Genomic DNA, 18,289 nt, shown 5'->3' with positions numbered 1-18,289 from the left:
ATAAACCACCTTTACTGGCTATCAACAATAAACTCCATTTCCCATGAGCACTTGCGGCCTTTCAGAAAATCACGAGACCACAGACCCGTCATGAGACTGAGCAGCACCAACACATCTTAACTGCAGACTTTTTGGACACATATTTCAGTATGGCGACAGAAACTATCGCCCCTGACTGGGAGTTTGATCGTTTTGACGACGGCTCACAAAGTAAGCAGACTTTTTTCTACCTAACGGAAGAAGGCAGAGACGAGAATTGCAACATTATCCTCCAAAGCTAGCGTGTTATGCTAGCAATATACTACTTTGGCTTGACTAGTCTGACTGTCAGCTTAGATTTTATTTTATTTTTATTATTTCTCTGGAAGTGCACAGACAAAATCGCACATAGTACTTAATGTTTATTATCACTGGTTAATACTGTGTACAAGAGTGGAGTTGTTAAAATGCATAAAAGGTCTATTACTATGTATTGCAGTGTGCTCAACTCATTTCTTACAAGTTAACAAATGGGCAATGGGCTAAAAGGGTTTAATACTTCAATGATGCATATGATTTTAGTTCACATTACTCTGTCACCCGTGCAGAAATACACACAGAAGTTCAGCTGAAGAACTACACCAGGTTTCTCGAAGAGTACGCTTCTCAGCTGAAGGGTATTGAAGAGGCACTGGATGACTCAATTGGAGATGTGTGGGACTTTACACTGGACCCTATTGCCTTAAAGGTACGCAACAAAACGTGAAATAAACTGTACAACAAATACAATAACACCTATTTATTTATTTATTTATTTATTTCATTTGTAGCTTCTTCCATATGAGCAGTCTTCTCTTTTGGACTTAATCAAAACGGACAACAAGGTATGTACTGTTTATCAAATGTAAATACGATTATTTGTATGCAGATCTTTGTAGATGCAACACTATGCTTCTTTCTTCAATGCAGATTTTGAATAAGGTTATTACGGTCTATGCGTCACTTTGCAGTGAAATAAAAAAGTTGAAGTATGAGGTGAGGTTTGTCCTCGTTTCCCAGATTATATCTTCACTGTCATATAATATATGATAATAATGAGTTCATTATTTATTTCTTCTCTGTGCAGGCAGAGACCAAGTTTTACAATGGCTTACTGTTTTACGGAGAGGGAGGTAAGTCCTACACTGTACACTGTATTATCAATGTTAAATAATAATATATGTTTGATATTTTGTGCTGAAGTGCAGTATTTTTTTTATCTTTTTTTTTTTTTTTACAGTTTCAGATGCGTGTGTTGTTGAAGGAGAGTCCCAAATTCAGATGGGAAGATTCATCTCTTTTCTTCAGGTAACTATTTTTTTTTTTTAATTAAATAATGATAACTTGTAATAGTATATGCAACTAATTATTTTCCCTCTGTGGATTAGGAACTGTCCTGTTTCGTATCAAGATGCTATGAAGTGGTGATAAACGTGGTTCATCAGCTGGCTGCACTTTACAACAGCAGCAAGTAAATCATTTCTTTTACCCTTTGCCCAGCACCTTCAAAAAAAATTGCATTTATATAATTATTTTTGTAGCTATAGTTATTGAACTTCTTTTTTTTTATAGGGGTACAACTAAAATCATTGAATCTTCAGGTGTTCATTTTCAAGTGCGTGTTGTGGTAAAACTTACAACATGTGTTAAACGTTCCCAGCCGGTTTTAAGTGCTGCTTTATTTTTTTCTTCGATTACAGATTGTTTATGAGCACCTTGGAGAGCTCCTGGTGGTGCTGCTCACACTTGATGAAATTATGGAAAATCATGGAACACTGAAGGAACATTGGAAGATGTATAAGAGGTTAGAGGAAACGTACCAATATGCAGATATTATTTGGTGATTACTATGACTACTATAATGTCTCTCACAGGTTGTTAAAGTCTGTGCACCACAACCCAGGAAAGTTCTCCATCCCAGAGGAGAAACTGAAACCATTTGAAAAGCTGCTGCTGAAGCTTGAGGGACAGCTTTTAGATGGCATGATACTCCAGGTAACTCCTCTTCCTTGCTTTGATTAATTTTTTGCAGAAACCAGGATACTTTCATTGTTTTCTGCTTTGTTTTTAACATTTTCTGGCTCTGAATATCATGGTTTTGTGACAGGCTTGTGTGGAGCAAAGATTTGATGATCCTAGAGAAGGAGTAGCTGTTGCCAAAAATAGTGCCTTTGCTGAAGAGTTTGCTCTTAACATCCGTAATATTTTCTCAAGCGTTGAGTCTAAGATTGGTCCGTTCATAGACATTTGAATAGAATGCCACGTTTATGTTCTATTATAGGACTGACTTTATGTTGGTTTCAGGAGAACCTTCTGAGATCGACCAGAGAGATAAATATGCTGGAGTTTGCTGTCTATTCGTGCTTCATTTTCACATTTTCAGAAGTGTTGACAAAAAGCTCTACAAATCGCTGCTCGATGTTTGTAAAAAGGTAATACTTGCTTCTCTGCTTGTTTCATTTCAGACAATACAGAATCTTATTATTTTGCACACCCTTCTATTTAGGTACCTGCTGTCACTCTGACTGCCAACATTATCTGGTTTCCTGACAGTTTTCTTGTCGCGAAAGTCCCTGCTGCCGCCAAGTTGATGGATAAGAAAAGTATTCAGTCCATTAAAGCACAAAGGGACACATACCTGCAACAAAGAGCGCAAACGCTATCCAAGTAATAACACCTTATTTGGGTCAATCATTAAATGTTGAATATCAGCTTTGATTTGACCAATTTGCGCTTTTTCAAACAGGGATGTTCAGTCCTACTATGTCTTTGTAACTTCTTGGATGATGAAAATGGAGTCCATCTTGTCTAAGCACAAAAGTGATAAGCTGGTTGAAGATCTTAACAGCAGATGTAATGTGTTTTTACAGGTATTGTGTTACTTAATGTTGCTTCAAACTATAGTGTCATATTGTTTGTACTGTGAGAACTAAAGTACATTCTACACAGGGTATCCTGTATGCATACAGCATCAGCACTATCATCAAGACTACAATGAATATGTACATGTCAATGCAGCGACCCATGACCAAAGCATCTGTCAAAGCTCTTTGTCGACTGGTGGAGCTACTCAAGGTGTGTGAATGGAAATACTTTACTTGTATATAGACTTTCATACAGTTCCATCTATCTGTTCTTATGTACTACAATGGCATGGCCTCTCGAAACATATTTCACTATTATATTTATAAAGCCCTCCACTGGCTTTTTATAGTAATCCGACTTTAATAGATGTCTCTGTCTAAGAACTATTGATGGTAAAACCTCCTCAATGACCATGTTCAGCACTTTATCTTCATACATTTAAGACAATTATGATAAATTGCACAAAAATGGGAATAGAATGAATGCACTATTTACAACAGACCAATGTAAGGCAATATATAATGGAATGAAATAGAGAAAGCTGTAGCGCTTCCCAGTTAGTGCATCATTCATAAAAAAATAAACCATATGTTCTGCCTTATTTCAATGTCTCTAAATGAACAGATTAATTGCACATTATTTGCATTTAGCAGCACTAAGTGTAGCAATCACAAAAAAAATCTATTCTAGGATCATGTTTTAATAGAGCTGTATCTCCTCCTGATATTTTCACAATGTAGCATAAATGCTTTAGTCATGTATTGTAATCTATCAGGCGTTTGTTTATGCAGGCTGTGCAGCACACATTTTACAGACGCTCCATTGTTGTGGCGGACTCTGCTTCCCACATTGCTCAGCAGCTGCAGTCACAAGCCCTTAATGCCATCAATGTTGCAAAGGTAAGGCTGAAATAAAAACACGTCGGACAAGTGTCATGTTTAACAAGGCGCGTATTTGTATCCACAGAAAAGGGTCACCTCTGACAAAAAGTACAGTGAGCAGCGACTTGATGTACTCTCCTCATTGGTGCTGGCAGAAAATGCCCTAAGTGGTCCGAGCACAAAAGAGCGCCGCCTTGTGGTGGCTCTGGCTCTTTGTGTTGGAACCCAGTTGGTAAGTTTGGAGAAATTAGAACATGTGTAACTAGTGTTTTGCAAATATGTTTTTTTACAACTGTTATTTACATATTAGAAAACATTTAAAGATGAGGAGCTTCTGCCATTGCAACTTGTACTCAAAAAGTTAGATCTGATCAGCGAGCTAAGTGAAAGGTAAGGGCTCTGTTCAGTCCTAAATGTCCAGTGAAATATTGAGTCATTCTACAACAAAGTCTCTCATCTCCTCCCCAGAGTTAAACTGCAATGTGACTGTAGTTTTCTGTATTGGCATCGAGCTGTGTTTCCCATCTATTTGGATGATGTGTACGACAATGCAGTGGATGCAGCGAGGATACATGTAGGCTCAATATCTTTTATCACTGACTTTATCAGGTTTTATTGTGTCTTGCAATTCAGCGTGTTTTAACATTGAGCTGCTTTCTCTGCTTCATTATGTTTTTCTCTTTTATATTTGTTTGGAGCAGTACATGTTTAGTGCCCTAAGAGACAGTGTGCCTTCAATGATGCACGCCAAACACACAGAGTCCAGTGAGCAGCTTCTACAGAGCTACGATAAAGAAACCATGGAGGTTTTTAATGAGGTAAGAATAAATTCACTTAACACTAGACAATGACATGCTCTATGTTCACAGTATGTGTCATGCATTTCTTTTGGATGTCGGTAGCATCTGCTGGACAAACTGTGCAAAGAGATTGAGAAGGACTTGCGTCTCTCTGTGCACACTCACCTAAAGCTTGATGACAGAAACCCATTCAAAGTTGGGATGAAGGACATGGCTCACTTCTTCTCCCTAAAACCCATCCGTTTTTTCAACAGATTCATTAATATCAAAGGTGCTGAAAAATAATTTAAATCAATGAAAATGTTCAATGTTAATAATACTATATGAATGTGTTTTTCCTTCCTTTCAGCATATGTGACTCACTACCTGGATAAAACCTTCTACAACTTGACAACGGTTGCTCTGCACGACTGGGCCACTTACAGTGAGATGAGAAATCTTGCCACACAAAGATACGGACTCACAATGACAGAGGCTCACCTCCCCAGTCAGACACTAGAGCAGGTAGACAAGGAAATCGATTGCATAGGCTATTTTTGATATTTTATATACAATATACTGGTGAAACTCGGAAAGTTGGAATATCAGGAAAAGGTTTATTTATTTCTGTAATTCAACTTAAAATGTGAAATTAATATATGATATAGACTCATGGCATGCACAGTGGCATATGTCAAGCCTTTGTTTTAATTTGGATTATTATGGCTTATAGTCCATTTTCAAAATATTCTAATTTTTGAGATGTTTTATTTGGAGTTTTTACAAGCTGTGAGTCATAATGATCAAAATTATAACAAGTAAAGGCTTGATTTATCTCACTCTGCATGATGATTGTGGCTCAAAGCTTGTAAAAACCCCAAATTCAAAATCTCAGAAGATGAGAATATTGTGACTATATTGTAGGGTCAAAGTGTCAACCTTTCATCAGCTAATTAATCCAAAACACCTACAAAGGGTCCCTGAGATTTCAAATGGTCTCTCAGTGGTTCAGTAGAATTCACCATCATGACGACTGCTGACCTGACAGTTGTGCTGAAAATCATCATTGACACCATACATAAGGAAAGAAAGCCACAAAAGTTAATAGCAAAAGAAAATAGATGTTCTCAAAGTGCTGTATAATAGAAAGTTAAGTGGAAGGGAAAAGTGTGGAAGAAAAAGGTGCACAAGCCGTAGGGATGACCGCAGTCTGGAGAGGACTGTGAGGAAAAGGCCTTTCAAAAGTGTGCGGGACCTTCACCTGGAGTCAGTGCATCAAGAACCGTCACACACAGTTGGTTCCTGGACATGGGCTTCAGATGTCATTTCTCTTGTTGAAGGATCTTGGTCTTCCATAACACCTCAGCAGTGCCACAGGCTGATGGCATCCATGCCACGCAACTGCATTAGGGCAGTAATTCAAGTAAAAGGGGCCTAAACCAAGTACTAAGTACATATGCATGATTATAGTTTTCAGAGGGCCGACATTTCTCTGTTTAAAATAAAATAATTGATTTCATGTAATATTCTAATCTTCTGAGATTTTGAATTTGGGGTTTTTACAAGGTGTAAGCCAGAATCATCAAAATTAAAACATAGGCTTGACATATGTGACTTTGCATGTCATGAGTCTATATCATATATTAGTTTCACATTTAAAGTTGAATTACAGAAATAAATGATTTTTTTCACGATATGCTAATTTTCCAAGTTTCACTTGTATGTTTACTTTCTTTAAAATTTAATAAATTGAGGTAGTTTGTTTACAAGATTAAGGACTGTGAAAAAGGGGGAAAAGTTTATATCCTGGGTCATTCGATACTATTTTATAACATAAAGGCCCTTTTAAGCTGGATTATATGTAATGATGTGTGTTCATAGGGTTTGGATGTTTTGGAGATCATGAGGAACATCCATGTGTTTGTCTCGCGTTATCTCTACAACCTCAACAACCAGGTAAAATGTGAGAATTTGTTTTCTTTTACTATCTTTGCATAACCATGACCTTTTTTCTTTTTTTTACTTTACACATAGATCTTCATTGAAAAAGCAAGTAACAACAAGCACTTGAACACAATCAACATTCGACACATTGCCAACTCCATCCGAACCCATGGCACTGGCATTATGAACACGACGGTGAATTTTACCTACCAGTTCTTGCGCAAGAAGTTTTACATCTTCAGCCAGTTCATGTATGACGAGCACATCAAGTCCAGACTGATCAAAGACATCCGCTTCTTCAGGGAAACTAAGGACCAATCTGATCAGAAGGTAAGGTTAAGCTAAAAGTGAAGGTTTATTTTCATTGCTCTATGTCCTGTTGCATGACATAAAATACCAATGCTGAAGAATGTTTTTAAGCCTCGATAATGCTTGATATGTCCAGGTACAAGCAGCAAAATTGCACATAACCATTGTTGCTATAAATCCCGATTGCTGTTATCAAAAAATCCAACACATTTATGAAAGCACATCACTATTTTCCGCTTTTGTTGTCTTAGTATCCGTTTGATCGTGCAGAGAAGTTTAACCGCGGTATAAGGAAGCTTGGCATTACACCAGATGGCCAGAGTTACTTGGACCAGTTCCGACAGCTCATCAGCCAAATTGGTAAGTACTTCATATAGAATGTTGGCGAGAAAAACAACTCTTAAAGGCGCTCCCTGATTTGTGTTGTGGCATCAGACATGTATGAGAGAGACCTTTGTGCCCTGTGCATCCAACTATGAGCCATTTTATTATGAACTAACCGACTACACGTTGTTTGCAACTAACGATTATTTTGGTAATCGATTAATCGATCGATTATTTTTACGATTAATCGATTAATCGCTTGGCTGTGAAAGGTGCATGGAAATTGTATTTTTTCCATTTTTTTATCACATAGAGCTAAAGTGACGCCGCTTGAGGACATGTTGATGGAGTAAACTTAAAGTAAACGTTTGTACAAGGCTATTTGTGCTAATTCTGCTTTCTGATTGGACGAGACAAAGACAGATATTTATGAAATTTACAATATACAAAACACTGCAGACCCTAACTTTAAAAACAAAGTAGGTTTTCATCCAAAGTACATCATTTTCATGTCTTTTTTGCTCTACTTTAGTCTGTGTTTACTAGAAAACGATTAATCGATTACTGAAATAGTTGACAACTATTTTAGTAATCGATTAGTTGTCGATTAATCGATTAGTTGTTTCAGCCCTACGTTGTTATATACATTACCGTGACAAAGTTATGAAAAGTGCTCATCTCTGTGAAGAATTCAGATGTTAGAAATGCGTTTTAGAGGTAGGAATGTGTTTAACAATTATGCACTCCCTCTTTCATGGTTTGTCATTGAAAAGAATCAAGTATAGGGCCTTATAGTTACCATTGGCTTTTTTCCCCCCCTCAGGCAATGCCATGGGCTATGTACGAATGATCCGCTCAGGAGGGCTTCACTGTTGCAGCAGTGCCATAAGGTTCGTAGCAAACTGAGACTTCAGTTGCAGTGGGAGTCTCTGTGGGATGGTTTTCAAGGATGTTTTGTTCCCCAAAAGGTTTGTCCCAGATTTGGAGGATATCGTAAACTTTGAGGAGCTGGTAAAGGAGGAAGGATTGTCAGGAGAAACCCAGCGAGCTGCGAGGTATGACTATGACCACTTATGCCTGTAGGGGGCACTGCAGAATTAAACATTAATGGCTTTTCCTTTGTTTCCAAGCGTTCTAGATTCAGTGTTGGGAGATTTGACCAGTAACTCTGCTGAAGGGACAGAGTACTTCAAAATGCTTGTGGCAGTGTTTGCACCGGAGTTTCGCAGTGCAAAAAATATGCATTTGAGAAACTTCTACATGATTGTACCTCCTCTGGTAAAAAGAAATATTTACAAAGCATTCTCTACCAAAAAGAAAGTGAAATTTTGTTTTCTTAATGCGAAAACTCATTTTGGTTTCAGACTGTGAATTTTGTGGAGCATTCCATCAGCTGCAAAGAGAAACTAAACAAGAAAAATAAATCTGGAGCAGCCTTTACAGATGACGGCTTTGCCATGGGTGAAGTCATTAAACTTTCATGAGCATTGTAGCTTTCTTAATACTTCAGTTTGGGGCTTTAGTTGTTAAAATGTATTACTTTGAGATCAATACAGGGGTTGTAACGCTGTGGACTTTGGGAATGGCTGCATCAGATGATATAATAATGAGTTCTTTTCATTTCTGTCGCAGGTGTGGCGTACATCCTCAAACTACTGGATCAATACTTGGAGTTTGACTCCTTACACTGGTTTCAGGCTGTCCGGGATAAATACAAGAAGGAGATGAGTGCCGTTGTGAAGGAGCAGAGTGTCCAGTCGACGAGTCAGGATGAAAAACTGTTGCAAACAATGAACCTCACTCAGAAGAGATTAGATATCTACCTTCAGGTATGATACATTGCTTCCTCATTGCCCATTGTATGTTGTTTTGGTTTTGAAATGCTGGTTTTATTTCCACTTGTGTAGGAATTTGAGCTTTTATACTTCTCGCTAAGCAGTGCCAGGATATTCTTCAGAGCTGACAAAACCGCGGCAGAAGAGATCCAGGAAAAGAAAGACAAAGGTGTACTATAATGGGTTTTAATTATCCAGTGGCCTGATTTATTTTTGGGAGAATTCATTTTCTTTAATGTCTTTGCAATGTTTGATTTCCACAGAAGACGCTTCCAAAGTAGGAGAAAGTAATTCGACAGTTCCTGAGACGGCTTCAAAATGAAATCAATGGTGACATCAACAACAGCTTTATTGCAACTGTTTCAGCTGAGAGTTGAATCTGCATTTGCCAAAACCATGACAAGATGATGACCTTTCTGTAAAAATATGTGTGGGGGGGAGTTTTTGCAATTAGATGTTTTTTTTCTAACAACAGTATGTGTACTTATCTTACACACATTTTGTGTAATCAAGACATTAATATGGCATCCATTGACTACCCAGCTCTCTGCGTGTAGTACATTTGTTTTATTGTAGCATTACAGAACTTGAGCACCCTGTCAGGATCACAGGGTTAAATCCTTCTTGCAAGCCATTTGATAATGTAATAACTGTTCATCTTCTTACAGCATCTCCTTGCCTTATATTTTATTAAGATGATTTGCTGTTTTTTTAATGTCTTGTCCTCATTAGTGCCAATACTTTTGAATGTATGTCTTTTTACTTATGTCTGTGTAACCGGCACAAGTAATGCAGTAAACACACACATCCCAGGTGCGTTAAGCTCCTGTCATTCCAGCACGTGGTACATTAAGAAACTCTAATAAAGTTAATTTTTATAAGCCTTTCACTTGTTTCAATTACATGCAAAGAAACACAGTATAAGCAGAAGGAATCGCCTTTTCAGCTTTAATACAAAGAAAACTTCAGAAAGTACAAGATTGGTCTGGTTTTACCTCTTCAGTCAGTTTTCATATACTTACTAAATGCTGCCAGTGCTGTTAACAGCTTCTCCCAAAGTCACATCCTCAGGTTTATTCCTCATCTCAGACCCATGGGCCGTTTGGAATAGCTCCACAGTTCTACGAGTCGTGCAATGTCAAGTGACACTCTGCCCACCAGCCCAACATCTAGATATTGCACCATGCCCACCTCATAAAAATTAGGGTACAAGGTAGAGCAAAATTTCTTCCAAAATAGATGTCAATATATATGTACATACATATATATTTATATAGAGCAATCATATATACATATCTGTACATAGATTATGTGATGCAAAGAAAAACATTACATTACACATTTCTTACAAAAAATGTAACAAGACTGGAAAGTTTTGTTTGTTCAGGCATTTTGTGTAGCTGTTAAACCTCCACAACTTCACATTTTGTGGAAACAAAAGTAGTCTCCCCATACACCTGACCCACGAGGAACAGAGAGAACGGGATAGTTTGAGATCTGATGAGAACGTAAAGGAGCAAAAGCAATATTAAAAAAAATAATAATGGAGTAAAAGATTAAGCAATGGATTATGCTGTTCAACTCCCAGAATAAACATATTTGGGAGTGTTAACATAAACAAGCACAAACAAATTCTGTGTTCTTTTATTACTAAACATAGTGCAACAATGGACACTGCATATTTCTCACCCTTATGTTTGAGAGGAGTTTAATCTCCTTGCTTGACTCAATTGTTATTAAAATCAGGCGTAGGCCTTGTTTGGCAAGTCCTCAGGGAGAAGGCTACAAACTCAGATGTAAACAACACAGACAATGCTCAAAACAAGACCAATAACAGGGACAACAGAAAATATATTTGATAAAATCAGAACAAGTGTTGGTGTTTGGGCAGCATGTAATTGGAAAGGGCAGGACATCTTGGGTCAAACAGCCCAATAGCACTCTCGAGGATTAAAACCAAACTGTAAACTACACCAGAGTCCTGGAACCAGAAAGGTGTGCCAAGGAACCACTGTGGCCTTTGGACTGGACGGCCTCAGAAGGCCTGCTGTGCTGGGTTGTAATTAAATGTTGTTGGCACGTGAGGCCTCTCTTCCAGCTTGTCATATTCAAGATGAAACTCCTGCAACACATTAGAAGAAACATTTACAAAATCTACCAAACGTGGGTGATTACAGGACAAAAATAAATAATATTTACCTTGGCTACTTTTCTCCAGTTAAGACAATCAAAGAAGTAGTATGTTCCCCTTTCATAAGCATTGGTCTTTAGGGTGGGTTCCATGCCAGGTGCTCGTGTTATCCAAACCCTTTCCTCTTTATGGTATCGCCAGTCCCGATTAAAACTAACGGGTAAGTAGTTATAGTCAAAGTAGAAAACACACCACTAACTACTGTACATAAACCTGGATACTTACAGCTCAACTGCAGCCAAAAGCTGTAATAGGTCCCCACCATTCATGTAGTACAGGTAGAACAATAGGTCCTCACCATATCGCGCCAGTTTAATGGCAGCCAACTTATGAGAAGACAAGACAATTACTCATCTGATCATCCTACATTAGTTTTAATAGTTTAAAACAGCTACCTTGTCCCTAATGTGGATATTGGTCAAGTACTCAGAAGGGACATGAAAGTCTAAAAACAACAAACAAGTATCTTTTGTCAAAAACAGAAATGTGACAGCCAAAACTTCAGAAGAAAACAGGGCCATTTCTGATAGAATTACCAATGTCCTGAGGTCGACAAGGCGCTGATGCCCAAGGTGAGGCAAACTTTGGGTAAAGATTTCTGTTAAAAATAAAGGTGCCAAATTGAGACCAACAGTTTGAGTATTGGACACAACAGTCTTTGAAAATGTAGTATCTATAACATTCACAGTTTACAACATAACGCTTGGCATATTGAGCAGTGAACAGTTGTCATACTCAGGTGAGTTCAGGTTAAGCCCTAGGGTTGTGAGGTCACTTCCTAATGCCAGATGAACCATCCCAGGATCTGTCTCAGCAGCGCGGATAAACGTCAGCAGGCCGATCATCCCAAATTGGTCTGTCACCATTCCTGAAGGAATGTTTGTCACCCGACCTATTAAAAGGATAAAACTAGGTTTAACAAACATATCTACAAACTAGGCATCCGTACAACAGCTTTTTACTTCAAAATAATTACAGTTATGTTTAATATAATGCCTGACTGATTCTTTGTTTTGTAACGGTACAATTACAAAATAGTAAAGGCTCTGATTACCATCAGGCAGCACCTGGATTCCTTTCTTCTGGTTATTGTTATTCTGAACTGACGCCGGCTTGTCTCCTGGAAACTTTGGTCCATCCGTGTTACACGTGTTCTTGGTTGTGGCATTTAAATTCTGAGGATTATTTAAGTCACACAGTCTTAAACTTTAAGCATGTATACACCAGGAATAATACAAAAAATATATTTTGAAAGATCTGAAACGCATACATTTTTGTTGTCCTCGCTGTTTAATGTTGGGTCTTTATAGTTGGGACCAGGAAGTGCTGGGAAGTCCTCGTTATGGATAGAAAAATCTTGTGTCTGTTCAGTGGACGGTTTTGTTACCATGCCAACTTGAGGGATGACAAAACAATAGATATCACAAGTGAAGCTTGACATTGGGCTATTATGATGATTTTTTTACTGAATGGTGGATACTTAAGGTTTCAGTTACCATAAGGGGCCCGACCTGACAATTGGCTGAGCACCGGCGTTGGGTTTCCAGTCCCGTCTCTACGACTCCTATCTGCTAATGCAGGGAAATCTGACAGATCCAGACCCGTAATATTTTCACATCCATCTGGACACATTTAAGAGAAATTATTCACTGTAAACAAAATATATTTCAGGAAAAATGCAATCAGGATGCAGTCAAACCTGTGCCATTGAAGATGTTCCCTGATAATGAATTGTTCATTCCAAAAACCTGATTGCGATTCATGCCGAAGCCAGACATGCTAAGGGCACAAAAAAAAAGTTAAAAAGGTTTTTATTTTTGTTTTCATGTATGAAGTGGCAAAATGAATCCTACCTGTTGATAGTGAAGGGCTGGCGTGCTGGCTGTTGCTTGGGCATACAGATGATACTTGGTGAGCTACGGTTCGGGCTTCCAAGTCCGGAGCTGCTCATACTGTTAGTTCTGCCACTGATCCCAAGGCCTTGACCCACTTGTGAGTGATTTAGCATGTTCCTGTTCATTGGCAAAGTCCCCCTATTTACCATAATCAAATACCAGTAGATTTCAATTTCAGTTTAAATTTCAGGTCATAATTTGTGATGTATCAGCTAAACTGACCCTGAATCGTTAATAGAAATGAATGTCTGTACCTGCTTGGAGATGGAGGTGTATGGAGGGGCATGGTTGGGACCCCTGTTGTAGGGGTGATATGATTTGGTAACTGGCTGCCTTGAGTAAGATTTCGGTTTAACTGTGGTGTATTGTTGCCCATACCCCTTACAGAGAAACCAAGTCCACCTGCTTAGAAGAAAAAAGAAAGAAAAATAAAAGTGAATCAGCACAGTGACAGATCCCTACAATAAAGTGCACACATTCAGTAACAACAGCATCTTCTCCGGATCTGCTAAAAACAAAGTGTAAAAATAAAAACATGACAGAGAAAAATAAGACGACTTACTTTGTGGACCGTACAAACTTGCACCAAGTTGCGATAGCTGGCTTGAAGACGAAGGTGACGGAGAGGACAGCATCTTAAAAAAGATGAGGATTAATGCATCAAGCTCATTTGACCCAAACTCATTCATGAGGAAAACTCACATCTTTGTCCGTCCGATGAGAAAACATCGACGGCTGGTTGTAGTACATGCCCTCGTCTGTAAAGTCATTATCGACAATTTCGATAAAGTCTGGAAATTTTTTCCTGGCACCAAACATGCCTTTATCCACCTGTACAAAATTAGTACAGTTAAAGGTTTGGTTATAATCAACCTGTTGAGACAGAGAAAAGCAGGGCTTAAGTTTGATTTTGTCCAAAACCGAGATCATTTACATCAAATGACAGCATATGTAGCATGCAAGCTCTAAGCCAGAACGCAACAATATAATCACGGTGATATTAGAGAAAATGAGAAAAATAAAAAGACAAAACAAAGCTGCCCTCTTCACATAAGACGCATAGAAGAGCCATAGAATTCTGTTTTGCATAAACAACATTTTTAGTATTTTTGGTAATTAATAGACATATGCAAGTCACAGACGATTTGCAGAATATGTAAATGACTGTTTATGCGCTGACTAAAACAAATTAAGATAAAATGAAAGGGAATATACAAAGTAGTGAGTGACAGGAGTCTGGACTTTGCAAACAATAAAAACACCAACTTCACTTTTCGTTCGTATAAAATTTTAAATCATTGAAATGGGTAGATAGAAATCATAACCAAACTCTGGTTTTGGTCCCAGATTTGGGAAAAATAGAAGAAGAAAGTAAGTTTTTTCGCCAACATTTCTCCAGCTCCAGCATCCATGCTAAAAGGCCACTTTGTCAGCCAGCGCTAGAGCTAACATTAGCAGGCTTAGTGACTGCGCTGCTAAGCTACGAGCTACGGCAGAAAAATAAACCAAACCAAATTGTGGGAACGTGCAATGACTCTGAAAACAATAAAACACCGGCTGGCGCTACAGTAAGACAGAACAAGGACCGCATTACTTCTATATCCACTGTCAGCTGTGATCCGTGAGCTCAGTTTACGCTCCGTTTGAAGGAAGCAACAGTCGCAAATGCGCTTACAGGCGACTCGAGCTAAACACATTTGTCTCTTTGTGACGGGAGAAAATCCGTGAAAGAAACCTTATGATTACTCGTATTTCATAATCCCAAATACGACAATTAACCAAAAAAATAACAAAACTTACCGCATCGATTTCACTGCTTAGCATTAGATCCAAGATGGCTGTTCAGAGTGAAAGACCTTTTCCCTCTGACCTTACAATCTGCAAAGTACTTCCGTACACAACTGCGCTCGAGAGCGGTTCAATCTGAAGGCTTTATTTTATTCACCCAAAAGCAGAGGAGAGTAGACTGTTCACTAAAGTAAAAGTAACAACTTATCAATAAATGTAACAATTGAAAAATGAATTAATAATTTTACTAAATTTTAAGTTAAGAGTGGCCCAAATAAATGATAATCAAGTAAGAGGGGGAAACAAGAGAAGGAAAAACATAAAAAAAAGTATTGGAGTAACTGAGCAGTTTCAATATCGCTGGGTTGCAGGTTCTAGAATGTGATGATGTCACAGGACCCAGTGGGGGGCAGGAGTCAGCGTTACACTTTCACAAGTCGTATCTAAAAAGAAGATGTATGAATTACAAAAGTGATCATTGATATCAGTCACTAGGTCCATGATCTCTCTGTACAAGACCAGTCCTCAGAAACAAAATAACTTCACCTCTATATAATATTATAGACCTTTAGAACGCTGGGATGTCACCTGCAACCCAGCAATAGACATAGATCTGAGAAACAAAACAACAAAAGCATCTTAGATTAAGACCGCAATATTTAACTTCTACTTGTGTCAAATTATTTAAGTTTTATTATTTTTTAGTATTACATCACTCTTATTTGAGTTAGTATTTTGGCTACTCTGCCATCTCTGCAGTAACCCCCAAACTGGAGGAGTAGCGACAGCAGATCCCAGGGATAACTTAACTCAAATGTTTATATAAACTATATATATAAACTTGGACTTGGTCCATATTGTAGCTGCCTACTGGAGGGCTGGAGGGCTGGAGGCAGATAAGGTGGACAAGTGCTTGAGCAAGCTGTTTGTTAACAGAAAACAGAGGTGCCTTCAGATAAGAGAAATGATTTAGATGTACTTTCCAGAATGTTTTAATGAATTAGAAAATATTGATTAGCCCGATTAAAAATATGGGTTAGCCTACTTGTTTGTTGGTCAATTCCCCACAAAATGTAAACTCATCTGACACATAGGTTTCTGAAGACAAATTACATTCTAAACTTTCATTTTACTCTAAACTGATTAGACCTATCAGACAAGTCTTATCTGCCACTTCCTCAATTGTGCACCTTACATCGCCTGAGAAGGGGGGGAAACTCATTAGGCACAAATGGGGAGGAGAAAGCAGCCAGTGGTTGCCATCGCCCTCAAAGTCGGGACAAAGCTGAGAGAGCTTTGGAGAGTCGAGAGCACAGAGACCATCTGTCCAGAGACTATTCAATAGGCTTCACCTCATTAGACAAGTAAACAAATGACTGGGTGCTGGAAGTCATGGCATCAGCATGGACAACAAAAGGCAAGTGCTTTCCATATATAATCACGCTTTAATCACATATTTTTTTTAACTTGAACCATCACTAATTGTACTGTACTGTTTATTTTAAGGCCACCAAAAACGTGGTTGCAACAGTGGTTTGACATATCAACTGTAAAAGACCAGTAATTAAGATGGGAAATGCCATGCGAGGTGTGATAACCTTCGTCCCATCTGAACGCATACAGCAGTACTTGGTGGGAAAGCTGACAGAAATGCCACTGGATCGGACACTGGACCTAAGCAGCCGGCAGCTACGTCGCCTCCCTGTCTCTGCCTGTGTCTTTGACGAACTGGTGAAGCTCTACCTCAGTGACAACAAACTCCACAGCCTACCGATGGAATTGCAGGGCCTGAGGAATCTGCAGCTTCTTGCCCTGGACTTTAACTGCTTTGAAGATTTCCCTGAAGCTGTTTGCAGACTACCCCAAATGTGCATCCTTTACCTGGGCAACAACCGGCTGTGGAGCCTCCCCACAGAACTGAAGAACCTCAAGGAGCTCAATACTCTGTGGCTGGAAACTAATTGTTTCACTGTTTTCCCAAAGGTGATATGTGAGCTTTCCAATCTCAAAACTCTGCACTTGGGTTACAACCAGATACGAAGTTTGCCAGAAGAACTGAGAATGCTTCAGGAGTTGAGAAGTATCTGGCTTGCTGGGAATCAGTTAACTGAATTCCCACCAGTGCTGTTGGAAATGCACGGTCTTGCGGTTATTGACGTGGATCGAAACAAAATACGCTACTTCCCAAGCTTATCGCACATGCAGGGGTTAAAACTTATCATCTATGACCACAACCCCTGTGTGAATGCCCCCGTAGTGAGTGAGGGTGCGAAGAGAGTGGGACGGTGGGCAGACAGTCCCGACCCTGAGATTGAAGAAGACACATCTAAAGTGACCTGTGAGCATAATGCAGAGGTAACAGAGGAGGAGGAAAACAATGAAGAGCAACAGAGCGCTTGAGCACTCTTGGCTGACAAAGCAATGAGACCTTCAGCTCATGGAAAAGCATGACACACAGGACAGGACACCTTTCAAGTGGTCCACTCAAAACAAGGGTACACATGTCTGGGTATGCCAAAGAGCAGGGCGATGGTATTTGAACCTTATATGGGCAAAACAATTTCGAAATATGTTCATACTTGCCTACATCTTGCTGTATTTGATATGAGCAGAAAACCTCACATCTTAAATAATCAAAGTGAATGAATGAACCCACAGAGGCTCAGTTCCCAATATAGGGTTAAATTGAACCAGAGGATGCTCTATTACCACCAATGCATTATTAATCTGATAGGGTGGGTCTGTGGCATTGAAAAATGTTGCTAATGGCCCATATTACAGGATTATCTCCCGACGATTCAAAAAGCTTGGTAGCTTCTATATCAATACCACACGATACTGAGAAACATGTAACGTTACACTCAATTGATGCTGTCTTTTTCCTGTATAATTTTGTTTCATTGCCGTGCAAGGAACATACTGATGACTCCAGGGCTTGACACAAGGCATTTCTATTTTTGTAGTTACTCCTCTACTCTCACAAGCCACTTTGGTCGTTTCAGATTATTAATCATGCATCTATTCTGGGCCAAGTTATACAATGTTTTTTGTGTGTATTGTGTTTGTAATATGTGCCTCAATTCATCTGCATAACTATCAAAAGGCTTTTTAGTCTAAATAAGCAAAAGTGGCATTGCTAACTGAACTGTGGCTTGTAAAACTAAGCGACTAACATGAAAGAACAAAAGTTAAATGGATATTTCAGGATTTTTGATAAAGGGCCTCATTCCCTAGTGTTGTTGATTTCTGGAGATATTTTTTTTATTATTTTTATTCATGCAGTCTTTATATTTGAGGAGTTTAGTGGTGCTAGGCTAGTGCATGTCTATGGTAACTAGTAGCCTGCATTAAAAACCTCTTCAAAATCATGGGGTAGTCCTCCAAACGTTGCCATATCTGATTTGTAGAAAGCTCCTTTGTGAATTCCACATGTAGTAATGGCAGCCGCAGGTAAACAAAC

General features: G+C 38.8%; 3 protein-coding genes across 5 annotated transcripts; 2 read left to right on the top strand and 1 right to left on the bottom strand.

Annotated features, from left to right (window-relative positions):
* The first annotated feature begins 75 nt into the window (after nucleotides 1-75).
* Nucleotides 76-9,811, top strand: washc4 (WASH complex subunit 4). Its single transcript, XM_079568261.1, has 32 exons — nucleotides 76-210; nucleotides 588-727; nucleotides 810-863; nucleotides 949-1,014; nucleotides 1,106-1,151; nucleotides 1,259-1,326; nucleotides 1,407-1,489; nucleotides 1,591-1,633; nucleotides 1,719-1,822; nucleotides 1,893-2,013; nucleotides 2,126-2,249; nucleotides 2,323-2,450; nucleotides 2,525-2,685; nucleotides 2,765-2,888; nucleotides 2,968-3,093; nucleotides 3,675-3,782; nucleotides 3,850-3,996; nucleotides 4,075-4,154; nucleotides 4,233-4,338; nucleotides 4,466-4,582; nucleotides 4,667-4,835; nucleotides 4,914-5,068; nucleotides 6,425-6,499; nucleotides 6,578-6,817; nucleotides 7,048-7,156; nucleotides 7,944-8,010; nucleotides 8,089-8,175; nucleotides 8,251-8,398; nucleotides 8,485-8,581; nucleotides 8,753-8,949; nucleotides 9,028-9,124; nucleotides 9,219-9,811. The coding sequence occupies exons 1-32, from the start codon at nucleotides 150-152 to the stop codon at nucleotides 9,275-9,277; spliced, it is 3,507 nt and encodes a 1,168-aa protein (XP_079424387.1). The 5' UTR covers nucleotides 76-149; the 3' UTR covers nucleotides 9,278-9,811.
* Nucleotides 9,812-9,887: 76 nt separating this feature from the next.
* Nucleotides 9,888-14,899, bottom strand: cnot2 (CCR4-NOT transcription complex, subunit 2). 3 transcript variants are annotated; one of them, XM_079568289.1, is made up of 15 exons: nucleotides 14,842-14,899; nucleotides 13,744-13,914; nucleotides 13,604-13,676; nucleotides 13,296-13,446; nucleotides 13,000-13,179; nucleotides 12,846-12,925; nucleotides 12,643-12,768; nucleotides 12,417-12,541; nucleotides 12,201-12,321; nucleotides 11,882-12,038; nucleotides 11,683-11,744; nucleotides 11,542-11,591; nucleotides 11,372-11,472; nucleotides 11,155-11,299; nucleotides 9,888-11,077 (listed from the first exon to the last, which is right to left on the bottom strand). In XM_079568289.1, exons 1-15 carry the CDS (start codon nucleotides 14,863-14,865, stop codon nucleotides 10,991-10,993), a joined length of 1,653 nt encoding a protein of 550 aa, XP_079424415.1. In that variant the 5' UTR covers nucleotides 14,866-14,899; the 3' UTR covers nucleotides 9,888-10,990. The 3 variants fall into 3 exon arrangements, with proteins under 3 accessions (XP_079424415.1, XP_079424417.1, XP_079424416.1); XM_079568291.1 differs by having other exon boundaries at nucleotides 12,658-12,768; XM_079568290.1 differs by having other exon boundaries at nucleotides 13,296-13,443.
* A 1,469-nt stretch (nucleotides 14,900-16,368) lies between these two features.
* Nucleotides 16,369-17,333, top strand: lrrc10 (leucine rich repeat containing 10). The gene has a single exon (XM_079567742.1). It carries the CDS (start codon nucleotides 16,399-16,401, stop codon nucleotides 17,227-17,229), a length of 831 nt encoding a protein of 276 aa, XP_079423868.1. The 5' UTR covers nucleotides 16,369-16,398; the 3' UTR covers nucleotides 17,230-17,333.
* The last annotated feature ends 956 nt before the right edge of the window (nucleotides 17,334-18,289 follow it).

Source organism: Gobius niger (genome assembly GCF_951799975.1).
Source record: "Gobius niger genome assembly, chromosome: 12".
In the NCBI taxonomy this organism is placed as follows: Eukaryota; Metazoa; Chordata; class Actinopteri; order Gobiiformes; family Gobiidae; genus Gobius; species Gobius niger.
Note: the sequence above shows the minus strand (reverse complement) of the source record. Positions and strands in the feature narration are given on the sequence as shown.

Coding starts and splice junctions, on each gene's coding strand:
- washc4 (XM_079568261.1), top strand. CDS start 150: ATGGCGACAGAAACTATCGCCCCTGACTGGGAGTTTGATCGTTTTGAC. Junction 4,583..4,666: donor CCATGGAGGTTTTTAATGAG/GTAAGAATAAAT, acceptor GGATGTCGGTAG/CATCTGCTGGACAAACTGTG. Junction 4,836..4,913: donor CAGATTCATTAATATCAAAG/GTGCTGAAAAAT, acceptor CCTTCCTTTCAG/CATATGTGACTCACTACCTG.
- cnot2 (XM_079568289.1), bottom strand. CDS start 14,865: ATGCTAAGCAGTGAAATCGATGCG. Junction 12,769..12,845: donor GAACATCTTCAATGGCACAG/GTTTGACTGCAT, acceptor AAATGTGTCCAG/ATGGATGTGAAAATATTACG. Junction 12,542..12,642: donor GTCAGGTCGGGCCCCTTATG/GTAACTGAAACC, acceptor TCATCCCTCAAG/TTGGCATGGTAACAAAACCG.
- lrrc10 (XM_079567742.1), top strand. CDS start 16,399: ATGGGAAATGCCATGCGAGGTGTGATAACCTTCGTCCCATCTGAACGC.